The sequence below is a fragment of the Fusarium venenatum genome (assembly GCF_020744135.1).
Source record: "Fusarium venenatum strain MPI-CAGE-CH-0201 chromosome Unknown EDB82scaffold_4, whole genome shotgun sequence".
Lineage (NCBI taxonomy): Eukaryota > Fungi > Ascomycota > Sordariomycetes > Hypocreales > Nectriaceae > Fusarium > Fusarium venenatum.
The window spans coordinates 4,911,354-4,931,929 of record NW_027072132.1 but is presented as its reverse complement, the minus strand read 5'-3'; the positions used below and the strand labels follow the sequence as shown (position 1 = coordinate 4,931,929).

General features: G+C 48.6%; 6 protein-coding genes across 6 annotated transcripts; 4 read left to right on the top strand and 2 right to left on the bottom strand.

Annotated features, from left to right (window-relative positions):
- Positions 1–439: 439 nt before the first annotated feature.
- On the top strand, positions 440–4,462 carry EDB82DRAFT_541550 (uncharacterized protein). Its single transcript, XM_025738711.2, has one exon. It carries the CDS (start codon positions 718–720, stop codon positions 4,348–4,350), a length of 3,633 nt encoding a protein of 1,210 aa, XP_025593444.1. The 5' UTR covers positions 440–717; the 3' UTR covers positions 4,351–4,462.
- Positions 4,463–4,739: 277 nt separating this feature from the next.
- On the bottom strand, positions 4,740–7,431 carry EDB82DRAFT_332592 (uncharacterized protein). Its single transcript, XM_025738710.2, has 2 exons — positions 6,974–7,431; positions 4,740–6,913 (listed from the first exon to the last, which is right to left on the bottom strand). The coding sequence occupies exons 1-2, from the start codon at positions 7,244–7,246 to the stop codon at positions 4,817–4,819; spliced, it is 2,370 nt and encodes a 789-aa protein (XP_025593443.1). The 5' UTR covers positions 7,247–7,431; the 3' UTR covers positions 4,740–4,816.
- A 1,233-nt stretch (positions 7,432–8,664) lies between these two features.
- On the top strand, positions 8,665–9,828 carry EDB82DRAFT_332598 (uncharacterized protein). The gene is made up of 2 exons (XM_025738707.2): positions 8,665–8,995; positions 9,070–9,828. The coding sequence occupies exons 1-2, from the start codon at positions 8,881–8,883 to the stop codon at positions 9,579–9,581; spliced, it is 627 nt and encodes a 208-aa protein (XP_025593442.1). The 5' UTR covers positions 8,665–8,880; the 3' UTR covers positions 9,582–9,828.
- Positions 9,829–10,793: 965 nt separating this feature from the next.
- On the bottom strand, positions 10,794–11,326 carry EDB82DRAFT_515931 (uncharacterized protein). The gene has a single exon (XM_065608993.1). It carries the CDS (start codon positions 11,201–11,203, stop codon positions 10,958–10,960), a length of 246 nt encoding a protein of 81 aa, XP_065463457.1. The 5' UTR covers positions 11,204–11,326; the 3' UTR covers positions 10,794–10,957.
- A 3,020-nt stretch (positions 11,327–14,346) lies between these two features.
- EDB82DRAFT_434674 (uncharacterized protein) lies at positions 14,347–18,192 on the top strand (the record flags this gene model as incomplete). The annotated part of the gene is made up of 6 exons (XM_065607743.1): positions 14,347–14,433; positions 14,491–14,521; positions 14,655–15,923; positions 15,978–17,801; positions 17,856–17,989; positions 18,046–18,192. The coding sequence occupies 6 exons, from the start codon at positions 14,347–14,349 to the stop codon at positions 18,190–18,192; spliced, it is 3,492 nt and encodes a 1,163-aa protein (XP_065463456.1).
- Positions 18,193–18,880: 688 nt separating this feature from the next.
- EDB82DRAFT_530149 (uncharacterized protein) lies at positions 18,881–19,996 on the top strand (the record flags this gene model as incomplete). Its single annotated transcript, XM_065609217.1, has 2 exons — positions 18,881–19,240; positions 19,628–19,996. The coding sequence occupies 2 exons, from the start codon at positions 18,881–18,883 to the stop codon at positions 19,994–19,996; spliced, it is 729 nt and encodes a 242-aa protein (XP_065463455.1).
- Positions 19,997–20,576: the final 580 nt, after the last annotated feature.

Below are 20,576 nucleotides of genomic sequence, written 5' to 3'. Positions count from 1 at the left end.
AAGATGTGGTTCAAAGAGAAAGAGATATATACCCTGAATTATTTCATCCAATCAATCAATGATGAACTCGTCAAATATGATACTGTTAAGGCAGTTTATTTTGTGATCCTTTCGACATTCATGTTATTGAATACACCAGCTTACGACAGCTTTATCAGGCTATAGGGAAGTAGTAACAGACCAATCAGTAAATGCCTTACTTCTTAACTGATTGTAAAATAATTTCGTATCTTCTGCATAGATACCTACCTACCTGTAAAGGAAGTGACCGCTCTTGCAAATATGACTGTCAGGAAAATTATAGGCAAAATCGATGATGTTAGGAATATGAGGCGAAACTGTCGGCTCCGCTATATCATCCCAAATGGAGCTCTATGATTGGTCAGACACTACCCTAAGCACTTTTTGACAGTGGGTATGGACTGATGTTAACGACAACCATCTCTGTTGGAGGTTCCAGCCCAACTCAGCTTTTTTTTCTCTCTGTTGGACCGGAGCACTTGGTGTCTTGAGGTATTCTTGTATTCTTTTGAATATCCTCTCTCTCCCCTCTACGATTTCCCCGTGTATGTCTAGTATTGCGCTCATTCATTATCCAATCGCCATTCCCTGCAGCTCGATCTCTGTCCGTTGATCTCGACCTATTTGCTTGCCACCAAGCATGACCACTTACATCCTCGACTTTACAGCCTAATTCACTTCCGTCGCCTGGTACAAATGATTGAACGAACAGTCGCGGCTTTAGAGTCGCGCAGTCTTCATCGAATAATCCACAGGTCCTCGAATCCATCTCGAAAGCTGCATGCAGGGTTCTGGCAACATGGCGCTGCTGCTATCGACCTCGCTGGCTCTTTTCCCGGCTCAGTAAGGACCGTCGACGCTGCAACCCCAGAACCAGAAACAAAGCAACGGCAAGCAAATCTGTTTGCATCTGTTTTGATGCTCGATTTTCTGTACCCGACCTCAACTCTACCTCTCCTACGCCGCCTATATCATGACCTACCCAATCCTCAATATGCGCAGCGCACAGCAATCGTTCCCAGTAGACGAGCTTACTCTTCGATAACATCTCCACCTCCGCCTCCAGATAAAAAAACAGCAACAGATCGAGCCGCGTGGCCTGACAATGACTTAACCCTCAACGAGCCCCAACCCGAGGGGGGCACGAGTATACAAGTTGGGACCGAGACTGTAATTCCAAACAAAGGCCAGACAGACTTGCAGTTGCTCCAGAGAATTATGAATACAAAAGGGCGTCACTTTCAGCAAGCTTGGGATTTATACTCTGGAATGGACAACGATGAACGACGCGATGTGCGCGGCGCTCTGGTCAGCTATCTCTCCCAATCCCACAGCATTGTCGAGACAGGACGAGCCCTCTCACTCTTTCGCCAAATCCCCCCGACCGACTGGAGTAATCAACTACTGTATTCGGGAATCCTTCTTCTTTTGCGATCCGGGGACCTACCAGGGGCCGTGGAGGCTTTCAAAACTGGACTCAAGTCTGGCGGGTTGAACCATGGTCTCGAGTTTCTGATGGCTGACACCATCAACTCTAGAAATTGGCTAGTAGCTCTAGATGTTTGGACTTCATATTACAAGAGCGAGGCAAAAAGAAATCCCCGTGCAAGGCCAAATCTAGAACGATTGGTACAGCTTGGGACCCTTACTCAAAAAGGAGACCTCTACTTCGCCTTCAGGGCTTACTTAGTTGACGAAGGTAAAGACCAATTCAAAAGTATCCAGAAGGACGTGGTTGCCAAGAGAGCTCTCTCTGCCTTACGGAGATTTTTTGCCACTTTGGCTCTCCGAGAGCCATGTCGCCCGGACCAAGCGAAGATTATTCTCGAGGCTCTTGGCGACAACCATGAGTACAACACATATTTGAATACCATGTTTAATCGTTGGTATGATAAATTAGAAGATAGATACACCATGGAACAGCTTCCCGCCATTTACCAGAATCAACGGAAATTGCCAGATGCATCACCCGCTATGCCTGTGTACCGCGGCCTGTTCAAGGTAAATTTTCCTAAAAATAGGGCCAGACTGGAAGAATTACACCATGACTGGGTCCGGTTCAAAGGCGGCTTGAACCAATGGGGCTACGAAAAGTTTCTCAAGTATTACGCATCAAGAGGCGACGTGCCATCGGTTAAGGGGCTCTGGGCTCAGTTCACAAAAGCGTACCCAGAGCTACTTAGGGAATCCCGAGGATTCAACAGTTTAGTCAACGTCTATGCTCAAGTAGGAGACGTTGAGGGTGTTAAGAAAGTGCTCAAAACAATGGTTGAGGAGTATAATGTTCAGCCGGATCTTGACCACTGGAACATGCTGCTCAAGGCTTACATGAGAACCAATGACTATGACGGCGTTTTGGACCTATTCGATCAAATCTCGAGCCAACACGAGCCAGACTCGTATACGTATGCCCACGTCATGGCAATGAGCTCCAAGAAGGGTGATCTGGATACAACTCTGGAGTATTTCACCAAGTCTCAAGAAGCCGGTGTGCCCATCACAAAGGAAATGGGATTGTCTTTGGTAGTGGCTTACGGTCGAAATGGTCAACTTCTTGAGGCAGAAAGCTTGTGTATCGAGATGACCCACCGCAAGATTGCTTCCCAAGCCATCTGGAACCAGCTCCTCAACTTCAACGGCGTTGAGGGAAAGATTGATAAGGTGTATGAGTTACTCCGGCGTATGAAGGAACTTAGAGTTGAATGGGATGATGAGACATATCAATTTCTTCTCCAAGCTCTCGTCAGGGTCAACAGGATTCACCCTGCATACCATCTCTTGCAGCGCGCTGTCAACGAACGCTTGTTTCTGGTCACTCCAGAACATTATGCTATCGTCATGGCTACGGGTGCGCGTCTCGGAGAAGCCCAACTCGTGGAGAATCTCTTCCACCAGCTTCAGAAATCAGAGTTGCCTGTGACTTTCAGCGCTTTGGTTGCTTTGGTCACTTCTGCCGCCAAAAAGAAGCCTGGCGCTGACCGAACGAGGGGATTGGCAAATGAATTCGTCGAGTACTTCCGCCAGGCGGCCGAGGCTGCCAAGTCGGGCAAACCCCCGTCTGAAGATTTCGCAGATGCAACCAACGTCGCGGACCTCAAGCTCTCAACTCCCGAGATCGGCCGAGCAATTGCCCTACTTGTCGAACTTCGAGAATTCGGCTCAGTTGAAGAGCTGATGGGCTTGTTTGTTCAGATCTTTCCTCAATATCAGGCCGGACAACGATTCCCGCCTGAGATAATGTCTGCTTTAATGCATGCACATTACGCGGACCAAAATTACGACAAGGTTCTGGAACTTTGGGAGAAGACATGGCAAGATGTTTACGATTCCAGCCGGAAACGCTCAGGCGATGGTATTGCTGGTGGTACTGAATACGATTTGTGCCGTGTCGTAGATGTAATGGCAAGGGCATATGCAGAGAAGGAAGATGTAAAAGGCTTGAGCGACACTATCGACAAGGTCATTGCAGCAGGCTTCAAGCTCACTCGGCCAAACTGGGTAATCATCATTCGCAGCCTCTCTGAGCTGGGCAGGTGGGAGCGCGCGATGGACTGGTGCGAGACACTCTTAATGCCTGGTTGGGATGGCTGGGCCTACAAACGTGACATTCCAGCAAAGAGGCGAAACACTCGAATGTTGCAACCACCCCACAAACTCGTCTTGCGTCTGCAGCAAAAATGGCTGGAGATGCGCAAGATGGCGGCTTGGGCTCCAGATGTCTCCCGTGTCGTCTCTATGGTAGAGGAGAAATACCCTCGGCTATACCACGCCTTTACCACCTCAGAGATTGACTCTATGCCTACCAAGTACTCTGTCAATGGCAAAGAGATTTCAGCCGGTGAGCTCGACGGTGTACTGCAGGGTCTACCTTATCAGTCACTACTGAAGGTGAAGGAGAACATGAAGCGAGAACTGGAAAAGGAAAAGAAGCGTGAGAGAAGCCTGGGAACACCCAAAGACACTATGGACAAGGCAGAGTGGAAGCGAATGTTGCACGACAAGGTTCATAGATACTCCAAGATGTGGTTCTCTGCGCGCAAGAGGGCCTACGATGAACAGTTGACCAACCTGCGAGGATTCGAATCCACGGCAAACATCAGTATTGAAGCAACAGACATGGCACAGGAGGACGCAGACCATCAATCAACTCGTGAGCAATTTGCTTACTGGAACGAGTTTTGGGATCGCTATGACCAGCGCCGCCATGGCGACACGAGGGGGAAGCCGGCCCGTCCTTCAGGATTCCACAGAAAGAATCCTTTGGAAGTGCAAAAGATAAGAGAGTGGCGGAATAACAACCGCTCAGGGCGCAACACTGATGATGAATGAAGATGTACACTACCAGAATATGTATAAGCAGTTCTCTCTCAAGATCCCTTACAGTCACATGCATGATAGACGTTATATTATGACTCAACTATTTTACAACTGTGTCTCAAAACCAACACCTTGTGATCTCGATGTTCTGTGAACTATGTCGTCACCCAAGCAAAGAGGTTCATGTTCGATGTAGATATTCAATTGCTTATCTCAACTTTGGCTATTGATTACATACCCAACCTGGTACCGAGATACTCCAAACACCATCAAAGCATTTTAACTCCTTGCCCAAGCCCAAATAATGTGTTCGGCCCAGCCTGATAAATAACAGCAACGCCTTTCAGAGCAGTCGATGCTCTGGTCTATGTCCCAACATGAAAATATCTAACAGTGTAAAAATAGTGCCGTGCCATGACGGTGTTTATGTACAGTAAAGCATGTTCACCGTGATTGGTGAAATGTGTAACAGCTTTGTCTAGGGAGACATGCCATCCCGACGAGGTGTTTCCGGGGGTGTAGGCTGCTTGACCCCTAGTGAACGCAAGCGCTGAGAGAGTAAACCCTCCGCACCGCCTAGTGAACCCGATCTATTAAGAGCAAAGGCATTGCCGCCATATCCCGGCTCACCTTTGTTGAGTTTCTCATAGAGCGCGGGCCCCACTGACTGATCATTATTCGAATCCTTGGTCGAAGGACGACTAGCCGGAGACTCGCCAGGATAACGGCCATCGTTGCCAGGAGCAGCAGTAGTGTTTGTGCTGTTGCTGATATCGCTGCTTGTTCGAGCATGAGCAGAAATATAGAAGGGAATTGGATCCACAGGTAAAGTATTGCCACCAGCAGAGCCTCCAGAAGGAGAATCGTTAACGCGGAACATATTGCCCATAATGTCGAGATTGTGAGATGAGCCTTGGAAGAAGCCCACGCTTCGTCTGCGCGACGCCTTGTCCACGGCTAGCATAGCAGCGGGACCAGACTGCGTAGGTAAGGGCGGATGCATCACGCGAATAGGTTTATAAGGCGTATATCGAGGCTCCGGCCACGTCGTCTCGTTTCTGAGTTTTTCCTTGCCATCGGGGACACGATTTGCAAAGACAATCCGGATGCTCTTGTAAAGATAATATCGACCTTTGGCAGGACAGCAAATGTGAAGGTGAGCAAGATATCTCAGAATAGGACGGCCATCTGTGTTTGCCTCGGCCGTGGCAGGGGCGTTGTCGATGATGGGCCCAGCTGAGTAGCTGCGCTGGCGCACGAACGTCTTTGTTCCTGGCTCCATGCCTGTCAGATCATAGGGGATCAGAAATAGTTTGACGGCAGTCTTGTTTGGATTTTTGATGATGATCTGAATTTGTCCCTTTTCTGGAAGTCGATAGCTTCCACCTGGAGGGGCTTTTGCAAATCCAGATCCGGATCGGCGACTGGCCCGGGAGTTTCGACGTGAGATATGCTCAGGGGCCTGATTCTCGAGGCTAATATCCATCATGTCTTCTGTGGGTCGCCTTTCTGCGCGGCTCTGTGCTTTCTTCTTTGCTCGATGTTCATCATCTGGGTTAGAAAGTCCATTCTCAAGGTCGATTTGACCGACATACGGGCTCGGGCCATCATCCGCATTTGAACGTCCATGTGATGTGTTGCTGTAGCTGTAGTATACAGCTGGGAATGAGAGGCTGACATGTCGTGGACACTTCAAGCTGGACTTGCATTTGCCCTTACCCAGAACGCCGATTTGTGCGACAAAATCCAGTGGCTTAGAAGGAGTCGTAGACATGCGGCCGCGAAGAATACTCTCTTCGTAAGAGCCAACCATGGATGCATGCTGCAGTGGCGATGCCTCTGCTGCTACAGATGACCTGCGCGGTCGAAGAAGTGCTGGTGTTGGTGGCGATGCGCCGGGTTGCATAAAGCTTGGAGTTGAAGTCAATGATCTTCGAGGTTGGTGTGCCTGATATGGAAATGCTTCTCGGCGATAGGAAGATACTCGTTGAGGCAGTGTGTATTTCGGCGAGGAAGACATCCATAGTGATGAAGCTGTAGACTGTGGCATGTAGTGGCTCGTCCCAACGTATCCGATGAAACTAAATGGATCTCTTGGCAAAGACATGTCGTGCTCTTCGGAGCTCTGAGCTTGTACTAGAGGACTGGTAGGCGGCTTGTATACAAAGCTGGAGGACAAAGACGAAGACAAAGGTGAGTTCGTGAATCGGAAACTCTCGGCACTTGCTGGAAAGGGAACTCCTTTATCGTGCTGGAACGGCGTATAATGTCGAGGAGGAGAAGTTGCGATCCATGGAGTTTCTGCTGGTACAGGACATCGACCATTATGCGCTCTAGCGGCTGTTGTAGTACGGTCCTTGGCTGCTGCTTCCTCCTCGGAGAAGTTACCGCTGTGTAGTGCCGATCTCGGTCTCTCGATATTGAGGCCATCGCGCAATCTGTTGTCGAAATCGGAGTGAGAATCGTTCTTTTCGGGCGTTATTTGGGCAGGTGCAAGCAACATCGAAGGCTCGGCGGGTGTCTGAGGGTGCTTTGACTCGATATCGGAAGTTTGGTGGTGAATGACAGACTCAAGCTGCAAACAAAGTGTTAGCAAAGAAGACTTGCGTAAAAAAAACATATAATAGGAGCATACATGTTGATGTGGGATCCATATTGGAGGAGATTGTGCTCTCTTGAGTCTTTCGATTAATGAAGCTCGATCCGATATTGCGTTCTCGGCACCTTCGACCTTTTGGGGAGTTTTAGACCGTAGAGGACTGTCCGGGACGGGTCCTTCACATAATTCAGTTCGGATGCTTTCTTCTGAAAGGCGTCTCAGTCCAGAAGAAGGCACGTTAATCGGGGATGGCTCGATAGGTTCAGGTTCGGGTTCGTGATTGTCTAAATCGGCTTGGAAGATAGGCATGATGGCGATGTTTGGAAGCTGTGACAGCAGCCGCGTAGTTTCTGAATAAGATCCGTCATGAACACGCAATGATAAAAGAGTCAAAAGGTGGTGGTTTTTATAAGATAATTGTCATTAATGCAGGTGTTGGTTGCCGATATTGAGGCTGGGGTGCCTTGCAGATCAGATCAAATCAATTTATTGTACTGTAAAAGCCGACCAGGATATTGAAGCTGGTACAGCCAAGTTGGATGGAGTGGATATGATAGATATATCATGCCATGCAAGCCATACATAAGAAATGTCTAGCACGGCGTGGGTCAACAAGGTGGTCGAGAAAAAGCGAATCTGAATCTGGGGAATCTGGGATCGTGGGACGTCATCCACCGATATGACGACAGTTAAAACAACGACGATGGAGAGTCTAGTCGGTCCCGTCTTCCCCAGGAGAGGCCAAAAGAGTGCAATGAGGACAAGAAAACAGGATGAGAAAGGAGAGAAACAAAGCTTTAGTAAAGTAGAAGCAAGAAATGATCACGCGATTCGCAGTTGGAGGTAAGTTGTAAGAGGAAGGGAGGCGGGCAGAAACGGCAGGTCCAGTAAATGATACGACAGGATATGAATTCGGGCCATCACCAACTGGGGCCGATGGCGGTGAAAATGGACTATAGGTCCTTCTCAAACAAGCCCGGTTAGGTACCTTAGGTAGTTTAGTAGTTGGCAGGTAGCCTAAAGCTGGACAGTGTATTTAGACAGAGACAGTAATTCTCTGCGCCCAAGAGTAGTAGTACTCATACATCCAACCTGGTGACAACAATATTCTCATTGTCTCCAACATCAAAAACTCGCGGTGTATTCTGCATTCCCTACGTGACTAGACATGACAGTACATACAGTCATGTGGAGTCAACATCCCTGGCCCCAGATATGCCACGGCCTACTAATGACGTTTCTGGTTTGGTCTAGGATGAGGCATCTCAAGTGAACTCCATTTTGCAACTCACAAGACACGGCAAAAGAGGAAACCTTTTACAGCGCTAATGCTAAGCTACAGTCAGAGACCAGTCGTCCCTTGCGGATACCTGACGATTAGCGCGGCTGGGAATGAACCCTGATATACAGTGGGCGGACATTTTGCTTCTGCTGTGCCGTGATGCAGTCTTGACGTGTAAGTTGAGAAAAGAAGCAAGCTGAACCAGGAACGACCAATAACTAACAGTCATGGCACGGATACTGTGCCTCTGTTAAACATCAACAGCTGTTCAACTATACATGGATGGACCTTTATTTGTGTGACATGGCAATGCATCCTTGACCCGAAAGAGTTGTACCGGCAGTTTCTCAAGCAGCCCAACTCAAGATCCGGCTCAACCGCTTGACGAAGAAAGGCAGAGGTAATAGTACCGAGTTTGGTAGTCAAAGACCAAACTGATGCTTTTGTCTTGTCTGGTAGAAATAAAGTGCCAGCAGTCTTGGAATCGGATTACAGTATATCTCCACTATAATTACCGTCCAGCCAGGTCTGTAGAAGGTGAAGCGGGCTCTAACTTACATTGGATGCTCACCGAGGATAAAGTGGATCCATAAGTTCCTTTCTAATTCTCATCATCAACAACTACAACTCTCATAGAGAACTTTCAAAATCATACCCCAACATGGCTGCTAAACACGAAAAGGAGGGCGCCGGTGCCGCCCCAGAAGCCCAGAAGCCTAAACACGGCTTCAGAGTCGGTCCAGAGAATTTACCAGACGGTCCTTGGCGAAGAAAAGGTTTGTCGCATTGTCTTGTTTTTCACCTTGGCAAAATTTTCATTTACGTCGCATACTTACACTTTATCGCACAGTTACCAAAGTCAAGAAGGAGCTGATTCACAAGGCAAAGGTCAAGAAGGCTTATGCAAAGATCAAGGCTCGTGAACAAGAGAATGCGCAACCAGCAAAGACAAGCGAGCCTGCTCAGGATGAGGCTCCAGTAGAGGGCGCTGGCAAGGCAGAGAAACCGGAAGATGAGGGTGAGAAAATGCATCCTACGCGGCATCTCATGCTGGCAGACGAGGCAAAGGCCCAGGAAAACTCAGCCGACGAGCCTACTAGTGATGGCAATAGACGGCGCACTCGACGACCTGGCTACTACGACAAGCAACTTGGCAAGGCGGCACAACTTCGCCAGGAGCAAGAGGCACGGGAAGCTGAGTTTCAGCGCAGACGTGAAGAGCGCGAACAAAAGATGGCCGAGAGGGACCGGTACAAGAGGGCCATGGCCAAAACTCGGGATCGCAATGGCAACAAGAAACTTGGCAGGGAGAGTTCGTTACTGCTCGACAAGGTCAGAAAGATGGTCGTTGAGAAGAAGTAAAGAGGCTAAGCGACATGGTCCGGTTTGGCTTGCGTATGAAAGAGAATGGGAGGGCGTTCGAGAGATTTTGTTATTGGGTTAGACAAAAGTTGACACACAAGTTTGATACCAAACGGCCGCCGTAATCACATCAATTCAAGGCCAAATTGTTAATTAAGTTTACACTGTCCATGATCATCATGATATGAGACGTGTCAGTGGCAGTAATTGTCACAAGTTTTGTGCTCACGAGAAATATCTGTAAGCGCCGCGATAAGTCTGAGATCCCGTTTCAAGATGCTTCATATGAGGCGTTTGCATTTGCCATATTGGTTTTAGTTTGAGTAACTTGTATCAATTCAGTACATTTTGTGACAGCATGCTCATGTAAGTCTCGTTAAATTGGGACAAAGCCCTTCGATGTTGACGTCTAACTTTTACCAGCTCATATGAAGTATCATGCAGAGGCAACCACTGCTACACGCCCGTAACTTAATCTACTCACCTGCCCAGCATTTACTGCCATGGCCCCAATGCGGGCCGTGTTGCGAGTATCTTGAACTTGAAGATATCAAGCATCGTGTTATAACCCTCGATCGGGTAATTCATTGATATCTTTGCCAGACACTCCGTTGGGAAGTTCATCTCAAAAACGAGGTTTTGAATAAAAAGCTTGTCATGCTTAGTGCATATAAAAGTGATCATATAGCCTGCTACTATGAAGCCTGGCTGCAGGTGTTACATTCATGGCATCCGATTTAAAGATCCAGTATAAGTTGCAGGCGCGCTTGCTCGTGGCAGATCAGGGGAACAAGGCATCAAGGGCTGATACTTGTCAAACTGCCGCTGGTTAAAAGGCTCAAACATGAAACTTGGTGACATCGGCTGAACAGCCTTAAGAGGTCAGGTGTTGTATCGATCTGCGTGTGCCAGGTTCATCCACAATTGGGGAAATAGCCGCAAAGGGAAATAGTAACGGGAAAGAAAAGAAGAAAAGAAAAGAAAACAGAGCTCCATGTTCTGTATAAAAAAAAATAAAAAAAAAGACAACTTGAAACAGGCAGAGACGATGGAGTTGGAGTTTCAAGATATGCCTCGCTGACTGTCAAAGGAAGTGATCACCTCAGTGTAATAAAAAAAGACGGAGCCCGAGGTGGCGCGATCATCTGGCTGAGTGAGCTCGTCTACAAAAAGCAAGGCTGTGTACAGACAGTATCGTGATGGTTGCAAGAGATACGAGCTCACGGCTGGCTAGTTAAGTGTGCTATTTGGTTTGACTATAAGCTGACACAGGCAGTAGTGATAGTGACATTCGACAAGGAAGCGTAGTCAATTTCAGCCCATAGGCTGGTTTCCAAATACTACTCTGCACATAAAACGTGCTGACAAGTTAAAGATCAGACCGTTTGATGCTCATATTCGAGGGAAATTGAAGTTCCAGGGACGTGGTCGTGACAAGCTCCAGTGGAAGCCATCGGGACCCCTGCTTTCGAAACCGATCCATGCAGCCATGTCCACCAGACTATGCCCCTTTCTCGCACTTGCATTGAATATCTTTTCAGGGTCGTTGGTTTCATGATGAACAAACCATCGGCCAACTTGAAGAAGAGGAAATACGCAGTGAATGTCAGGGTACAGAACATCGGGATCTGGGTCTTGGACAGATAGGGTTGCTTTTCAAATGGAGATAAAGACAAAGCAGGTGCATCGATAGTCAGATGTTATACGGCGTTCTACCGAAGCAAGGGAGAAGATCCTCTCCTACCTATCCATCCACGTTTCATGATGTGCGTTTCGTCAATGCATTGTGAGTCGGCAAAATATACGTACAGAAACCCAACCAATCTGTCTGAAACAGCGGAACAGGAAGCACACAATACGTACAACTTTTCTTTTGTCCCTTCTGTACCGGTAGCTTACCGACTTTTCGATTTTCCATGCATCTCTTTGCTTCTGCCTGTCGTTGATCTTCAATTAGGAATTAAAAAGCAAAGCGATTAGAGACACACATACATATGCACTGAACCTAATTTATATGGCTGCTTGCATCTGGTTCCATCGTGTTAGGCTGGTGTCCGTCTGGTGGACAAGAGTTTGTACAACTGTCTAGTACTGCATGGTAGAAATTGGTAATTGATGGCCCTGAAGCTCTCCTGTGAGGTTGGATTGCCACTGGGTGAGTCTGTGTTGGACTTCATTCCTCTGCATCACGATCCCAGGCCCAACCTCTGAGTTCCCATCCCTTCCTCTGGCAACTCACCTGGAATCGCTACATTTGCAATGGCAATGTTCATTGCGTATTGCATCTCTGCAAAAGCAATGTCTCGTCAGTGATCTTATCCCCCTCCAGGCGCGGGGTCTGAGCTGCCATCGGATCGACGCTGCAAAGAAGAAGCTCGATCCCCTCCATATTACCAAAGTACCTACTGTACCTGTCCGTGACCCAGCCGCGGCCGCCACAAGCGCCTCTTTTGCTGCATTGCATTACATTGCATTGCCTGTTCCTGTTCTTCCAACACGAATATCAAGAATTGTACCTTTCTTTGATCAAAGCTTGACTTGACCTGATTTATCTTGTGCGTCCCCTGCAGCCTCTACATACTACTCAAGGCTGCCCCTTTGACTTTGCGTCTAGCGGCATGCACCAGCCAGGCGTCAGGTTTGTCTGTTTCTTTTAAGTGCATTGTTAGTCTCAAAACCGTCTCTTGGACGGAGGTGGGAAGGAGATTGATCGTAGGATAAGCTACTATGATAGGTTTGAGCGAACAAGATTGTTAATCAAAGCCATGCTCAGCTCTCTGTTATATCGCCCGTCACTCTAGAAGACAGTCGACATCTACGTCTAGCCGCAACGTGTCATCTTGGCAGAAATTACAGTCTTGACTCAGTCAGTTCTCGTTCGACTTGATTGACGTTGACAGCTTCATGGTCTATGAATAATCATGCAGCGCCCCCTTATGCAGCTCAAGGTTTGCCTAGCCACCTACAGACTATGCCGTAGCAACGCATGCAAAGTTAATTCGCCAGCATGTGAAGGAGTTTTAATCAAGTATCCTACTCTGTTGCTGTATATTCCCATCAAGGGATATTCAATTGTTCTGCGACGTGGGTCAATATCATTCCAATGCAAGCCTCCCTACTATGGCCGACGTTGAATCGTTGGGTGGTTGACCGCAACAACACCACATCCCAGTATCCGTATCAGAATATCGAATAGGCTGAAGGGTGGAAGTTTATATTAAACATCCAATCAGCCTATGTACGTTTCGTCCTTAATTGAATCAAGGTTTGCCGTACCTTATAGGACCAAACAACAGGCAGTATTCCACGGCAAGTATCATAGCATGTATCATATCGTATCCCCCATACGAGACAACAAATCACCAAATTCAACAGCACGAAAACACTGCAGCCCCTGATGTTTGTACTACTATGTAATCCCTGCGCCTCTGAGTAAAAAAGCCCGACCGCTCAAAGCACTCGACATCTCTTATTGAATGACAGTCTCCTAAAGATGGATACCTTGGTGAGACTGGATACCTCCATATCACCTCAAGCCACCTAAGCACCTGCCAGCCCAGGCCTGGAACGGTTAGGAGCCGTTTAGCGCGCTGGTCCCCTGAGGCTTGACCCCTCTTGCTGTTCAATGTCCCAGGCTTAGTGGGTGATCCCCTGGGCCCCAAGGAACCCCCCCTTTAGACAGGAACATCCAGCTCTGAGTCCCTCCCGTCTGAGCTGGACTGGAGCCCCCCCTCCAGTGGTTGTTCATCCCATCCACATTCGGATCCCACAAGACGGCTCCATTCATTCCAATTCATCCTTCTCTCCAAGGACCACGACATATCCGGATCCAATCCAATCCAATCCATCCGCTCTTTCTTTTCTATTCTTGCCTTCGTCTTATAACAGACACACAAACATAATAGTCAATGTCCCTCATCGTACATCATCCCTTTGATCTTATTACGTCGTTGTTGTCGCCGTCGTCTTTCCATTCCCTGGGTCGAATTTCCCATTTGGTAGACTAGACTACGGATACCTCATCCATCTTACATACAGCCACCGTCCATTCCGTTGTACGCCGATCCGTCCTGCAGTAGCGATATCGACTGGGCATTTCCCTCCATAACATCGCCCATCACACATCACTTAGCTTAGCTTCTCTCTCGTAGAGATTTCTTCGCTTCCATTGCTTCCTACGTCAAGTCTACAATTACAGCATCCTACTTCAGACCCAGACGACCATCTTCTAGCGACCCTTGTCCGTTTCTCAACCTGGGCCCTTGTCCTCATCAAACCCTCCACACGCCCCCTGGTTTGGTTTGGTTCCGTCTGCTTGCTACTTGCTGTTGGCTTTCGCTTTTGCTTTGGGCATCGACTTTGACTTAGTACCCTGACTCTAACTAAGCTGTCCACTACTTCCTGAATTTGAACCCCATTCAAGTTCTTGTCAGTCTCCCTCTCAGTAGGAGTACTACCGTGCGACGCTATCAACAAATATTGCTACCCCGTTCGATCAAACACCTGCCGACCGCCTCAACAACTTCCTTCTCGCCCCGATTTCTCGACGACTTGCTCCGCCGCAATCCTTGACCCGACTCCTTTGCTACCATTACGACCTCGTCCATGACGCCTACCCTTTAGCTGCGTCGTGTCGCTTGCTACCTTGGGCTGCAACAATTCTGTGTCTAAATGCCATATTCACTCTAGCTAGGCACCAAATTTCGATCGCTTCGTCCCAGGTTACGACACCGAGTTTCACCCTTACCCCAACACATTGCCCACCATGACTAGTATCGTGGAAGATTATCTGGAGAGTCCCGGGATGGAACAAGAGACCGACGACGTCTTTCCTTGCAAAGGCTGTGGAGATGTAAGTTTTGCTCTTCCTGCAGGAAACTTGGTAATGTGTTGTTAACGAGCTGGAAAGATTCTCGAAGAAGGCAAAGCTTTCGAATTAGGTATGTTAAAGATTGAACGAGAGCAGATTTCCCATGATGTGCTGTGGTAATTCCAGACTATAACCAGCACTTCACCGCAAGAATTACAAATATAATTTCGGCATATGACACAGCAAGCTGACACTCTCAACAGCCGGGAACCGATGGCATCTTGATTGCTTCCGATGTAACACCTGCGGTACACTTCTCGACTCTGACGCGAACCTTCTACTCCTCGGCGACGGGTCTCTCATCTGCAATAACTGCACATACAGCTGCAGCGCCTGCGGCAATAAGATTGAAGACCTGGCTATCCTTACTGGAGAGCAGGCATTTTGTGCCACATGTTTCCGTTGTCGCAACTGTAAACGCAAAATCGAAAACCTGCGTTATGCACGCACTTCCCAAGGCATCTTCTGCATGGGCTGTCACGAAACGCTCATGGCCAGGCGTAGGAAAAAGTCAAAAGCTGCAGCCGCTGCAAAAGCGAGAGAAAAAGAGCATTCGCCCATGATCACAGAAAAGTCGCTGCCCGCTCTTCCCGCGAATGCCATCCCACCAAACGCCTTCTCCAACGACCGGGTAGATCCTGATTCAGATACCGCCACTGAGCTCTCTCCACGGCCTCGGAATCACACTCGCCATGAGTCTTCGTCTCGCAGTAGCTCACGGCCAGCTCGTTCTCCTGAACGAAAGCCAGACGGTTTAAATTTGCCTGCCACGACCTATCGAAGCAACCGCAACTCAACCATGATGTCTCGGACGGAAAACTCCAACGACGACGGCTTCCTCATCTCTGTCGCTCTAGACCCAAGTCCGCACCCAACACCAAAGTCGACCTCCGACAACATGGCAGAAGGCAAATCGAAGGACCGAGACTATTTCGGTGCCGTAAAGCCTCCTTCTGAGAAGAAGAGCGACTCCCGCACCTCCACCCCACATATTGCTTTCCAGGAGAAGGGTCGTCAGCCGTCTACTTCAGAACATGATACTCCACCCAAGTTACCTGATCGAAAGCATTCTAAACCCCCACGACCAGAATCTTTGAAACCATCACCCGCTGTCGATGAAAAGACTCAGAAGACGAGCGGTCGCCGCCCACCCACCGAAGATTTCAAGCTTCAAGAGGCCCCTAAGAGCAAGAAGCTGCTTTCAAGGAGCAGCTCACAGTCGTCAAGTATACCTGCAGAGACAAGTTCTGTGAGAACTAGCAATGGACAATCAGGTAAGGCGGGCCACGGTGGTCTGCCTCACTCCGATAGCAACGCAACCACGCCCGCCTCCCGTTCATCGCTGGAGTCGAGGTATCTGGATGAGGAAGAGCTTCGCGCATCGATGGATTCGTCGACAAGAACATCTTCAAGACCAGAGAACGTAAAGCCTCTTGCTAGAAAGGATGTTCCCTCTTCCTCTAATAGAACTGGTAACTATTCGTCTGAATCTCATAAATACTCACAGGAACTGACAGAAAGGATAGTAAACGGCAGCAGCCGACAACAAAGCCGACAAGAATCCCCTGAGGATTCCACACCCACGCGCCAAACGCCTTCCCGAAGCATTTCGGAGCAAAAGAAGACAGACACCTACATGCAACCACGTTCCGCGCCTGCGCCTCCAAACAGGGGTCATGCCGCAGGAAAGGAAGCTTCTAAGGATGATGGTAGCTCACCCAAGGTCTCGCCAAAGCTACCTAGATGGAGCAGCGGTGGGGACTTAAACATGGACGAAGACATGGCACGGATACTAGGCACTGACGAAGGCTCATCCTCGATACTCCGCAGAGTTTCTAACGCGGTAAGACATGGTCGCACCGGCAGCGTAGAGTCACCACACCAGATGCATCCAGGGAACAGGCACACTAGGAGCATCAGTGAAACTACACGAGCTACTGGATCACCCCGCTGGCCCAGGACACCCGTCGCTGATGATTACCATGCGCAGGATATCAGCAGCCCCATGTCACTGACAGCAGGCGACGACCCTGCTTTCCTCAAACGGCAATTACGAAATTCGGAGCAGCGAGTTGCGGAGCTTGAAAGGCAGTTTACTACCGAGAAAGATCTCAAGAGCCTTAACAAGAAGCTCGTGGAGAAGCGAAAGACTGTTTCTGTTCTCGACACACAGACTGAGATTATGATTCGACAGCTGGAAGTGTTGGCCGGATATGTCGAGCGAGCCAAGGAAACCAAGACGCCTGTAGACCCCCGAGATTTGGAGGAGTCCGCTATCAAAGAGTTTGTTCAGAAGCTCGACAAGGTCAAGTCGGCCATGTCTGCTACTATAGAGCAACTTCATGAAGAGCGGGACCTATTATGCGAAGAGAAAGATCAAGCTATTGCGGATCGAGATCGCGCTCTCCTTGAATTTGAGCAGTTGTCTTCCAAGAACGCACAGCTTGCTGATATGAACAACGATCTAACACATCAGATTCAAGAACGCTTCAAGTCACAGATTGGAGGCGATATCAAGTCTCCTGGGGCTCTTGGCATATATGCCGGTAAGGGCCTTAACGCCTCATCAATTAACCTTGACGCTGCTAGTCTATCAACAGGAGCCACCCTGGTTCCTGCCGACGAGGAGACTATTGTCGAAGCTGGCCCTACTGTGGTACAGGTCAGGAAGGGACAGGCCAAGAAGTTCAACTGGAAGAAGGGCTCCAAGGGATTGGCCCAGGGTGTTGCCAAGGGTGTCAACAGAGCTGTCGTTGCCTTCCAGAATGACCGCGAGAGGATGCAGCAGCAGGGCGGGCTGAGCGGAGAGAATATTGGCATGCCCTACAATATGACAGTGGCCCAAGTTGAAGCACCAGCCGGCCCTCCTTCCAACGGTCACGTCTCGCACGAGAAGCACGGTGCGGCTGGAGCGCAAGCCAGGAGGCAGGAAGAGCGTGAGCGTGAACGCCAAGGCTTTGGATTCTTCGGAAAGAAGAACGCGATGCCCAAGTCGGGTTCCGCAGGTACCATGAACAACGCTGAGGCAGCTGAGCCTCCAACAGTTCTGTTCGGGTCCGATCTTGCTGAGCGGTCTGACCATGAACGCCGACAGATTCCCAGTGTGGTGACGAGATGTATCGAGGAAGTTGAACTCAGGGGTATGGATCAAGAGGGTATCTATCGAAAGACTGGTGGAAACTCCCAAGTCAACATGATCAAGGACGGTTTCAGCAAAGATGAGAACTTTGACATCTCTGACCCTGACCTTGATATCACCGCTGTCACCAGTGTACTGAAGCAATACTTCCGCAAGCTTCCGACACCCTTGTTGACGTTTGACGTCTATGAGCGTGTTCTTGAATCGAATGGTGAGTTTGGTACCCTGCCCTTGAAGAAGCCGACGGAATGCTAACAACCAGCAGCCATTGTTGATGAAGACGAACGAAGCGATCACCTACGCAAGACGTTTGCTTCGATGCCTCAAAGTCATCGTGATTGTCTGGAGTTCCTCATGTTCCATCTTGCACGCGTTGCTCAGCGTGAACCCGAGAACTTGGTATGTGACACACATCACTTTACATGTTGCTCTTGAAAGCTAATATACTCCTTTAGATGTCTCCTAAGAACCTGGCTGTCGTTTTTGCACCTACCATCATGCGTGACACAAGTCTTGAGCGCGAAATGACGGATATGCATGCCAAGAACCTTGCGATACAGTTTGTTATTGAGAACAGTAATACGATCTTTGAGGATGCTTAGAGAGCTCGGAATATCTATACAAACAGGACTCACGAACACCGCATCCCATCTTTTGCGAGATCGAGACCGAGACCATCAAGTTGTGGATTCTTGGGTTACTCGTACAGAGACGCGATCTGACAAGGGTCGTCATGGAAAAGGGGGGGAAAGGAAAATTATTCGGGCACTTATTGGATTTGATAGCGTCGACGCTGGTTTGCTTGCATGTGTCATTCAACCTGCTGGGCGTTTTTGTGCCAGGACATTTAATGATATCCAATTCTTTTCTCACGACTGCTTGCCTGTTTTGTTCTTCTGCCCATGGTTGCTTTGGTCTTTTTTTTTTCGGTGCATTGTTGACGATGGTGGTTTGATGGACAGGAAGGGGAAGGAGTATTGGTTTAGTAGGTAGCTTGTGTACGTTTGATGAGAGGTGTTGCTTGCTAAGATGATTGTTTTTCCCTCTTGGAAGTATCGGCTGTATCCTTCTCACGCCTGGCTGATGCGAGTGAGACTACCCTACCAGAACAGTATCGGTAAATGTCACGTCGTTAAGTCAACGTTTGTTCACTCACCAACTCGATATCACATTTCCTTCACCCGAGCCTGATCTTGATGTCTTAAATACTCTTCTTCCCCGCAAAAATGAACTCTGTTCTCTCGTTCTCTATCCGTACTCTGCTCGTCCCAGTGACGATACTGATTCATCATGTCTGATAGAGGCGCGAGCAGTGTAGTGGAAACTCAGCAACCATGGAGGATAGTCCATTACGACTCCAACACAACAGCTCCCGCCTGTGTCGACTCTCCCAATATCCGAGGCACCTTTGATATCCTGCAGAGCTGCATCTTGACGCTCATCGCTTGTATATACACGGCTTTGCATCTCGATGTCCCTGTCAAAACAGCTTGGCACGAACTACTCCGCTATAAGCTCAAGTGGACTGCTATCACCCTCTTTGCGCCTGAGATTTCCCTCTACATGGCAGCGGATCAACCACAACAGGCCTGGAGTCTCAAATCAAAACTTAGAACCCTGCAGACAAGGTGTTCTTCAGATAAGAAACATGTGTGTTTATCTCAAGATTAAGCAATGCCATTCGCTCACCTTCACGACAACGCTTTTCAATACTTCAATTCTGCGGATCGTCCATATTCCGTTCGGTTGGGCCCTCAGACCGTGATGTGGTTGGCTGAAAGAGGGCACTGGATACCCATTTCGAAGAAGATCGACGGTAAGATTAAAGCCGACGACCTTTAGAAGCTTCTCATATTGACCCAGATAATATGGATGGTGATGCAGTGTGTTATGCGAAAGATCAAGAACTTGCCCCTCAGTCTACTTGAGATCCACACTATGGTCCATGTTGCTTGTGCCGTCTTTCTCTATTTGTGTTGGTTCAGGGCGGGTGTAAAGAATAGGCTGAATTATAATTCTTTTACTAACTGTTATTAGAAGCCTCTTAATGTTTACCAGCCAGAAATCATCCAGCCAGGAACTTTCAAGGGGGAGATCGCAGTCTTGTTACAGCGCCAATTCTATCCCAACATGTCGACCAAGTTGGCTCTGTTTCCTCCTCAAGAGAGTCCTAATCAACCACCGCCTCTTAGAAGAAGCAGCTTGGTGCAACCCAACTGGGTCACAGCGGATTCATCTAAACCAAGCTTAGATAATTCTCAAGAGATTGAAGAGCTTCAACCACTTCAGGCTTCACCTAGATCCTCACAGACCTTGACTGAATTGTCCGAGGTAAAAAGGCAAGTGACATCTAGTGCTTACAAGCAATGGAACAACACGTGGGCTAAGTTACGGTCAGGGCCTTAGGTGAAGCTTGAGCCAGGGCTGGAAATGTGGCCATGGAACATTCTCCCTTCTGGCCTCCTATATCATTCTGAATTTGCGCTGGCTGGCCAAGACCTTTTTCCTGCACGGCTGCCCGAGTTCGGGCCTGTCCTACATCGTGCTTATAGGACTATGCCTTTCGGCGAAGGGAAGAGGAATTTGGACATAAACTTCAGTTTCTTTACGGAGAATGGAAACGTCTTTGGTCTCTTGGGCTTCTTCAAGAAATTCCCCGGTTGGCTGGTCTATTCTTGATATTGTCAAGCATCTATGGCGGTGTCCACCTTGTAGCTTGGGAACTGGGCTTTTCCAAGCGACCTGGAGAGAAAGATCTGGATTATCAGCTGCCTCTATATCGCAGGTGTGCTGGTGATTTATTTCATGATTTCACTAATTGATCAAAGACTTGGATTTGACCGGGCTCAAACTAGTTGGGCGGCGTGGCTGTTTACTTTGGTTGCGTATTGGGTCGCACTGATTACATATATGGCTGCGAGAGTTTTTATTGTTTTTGAATCCTTTTACAGCATCAGATATGCTAGGCAAGGGGTTTACGTATCAC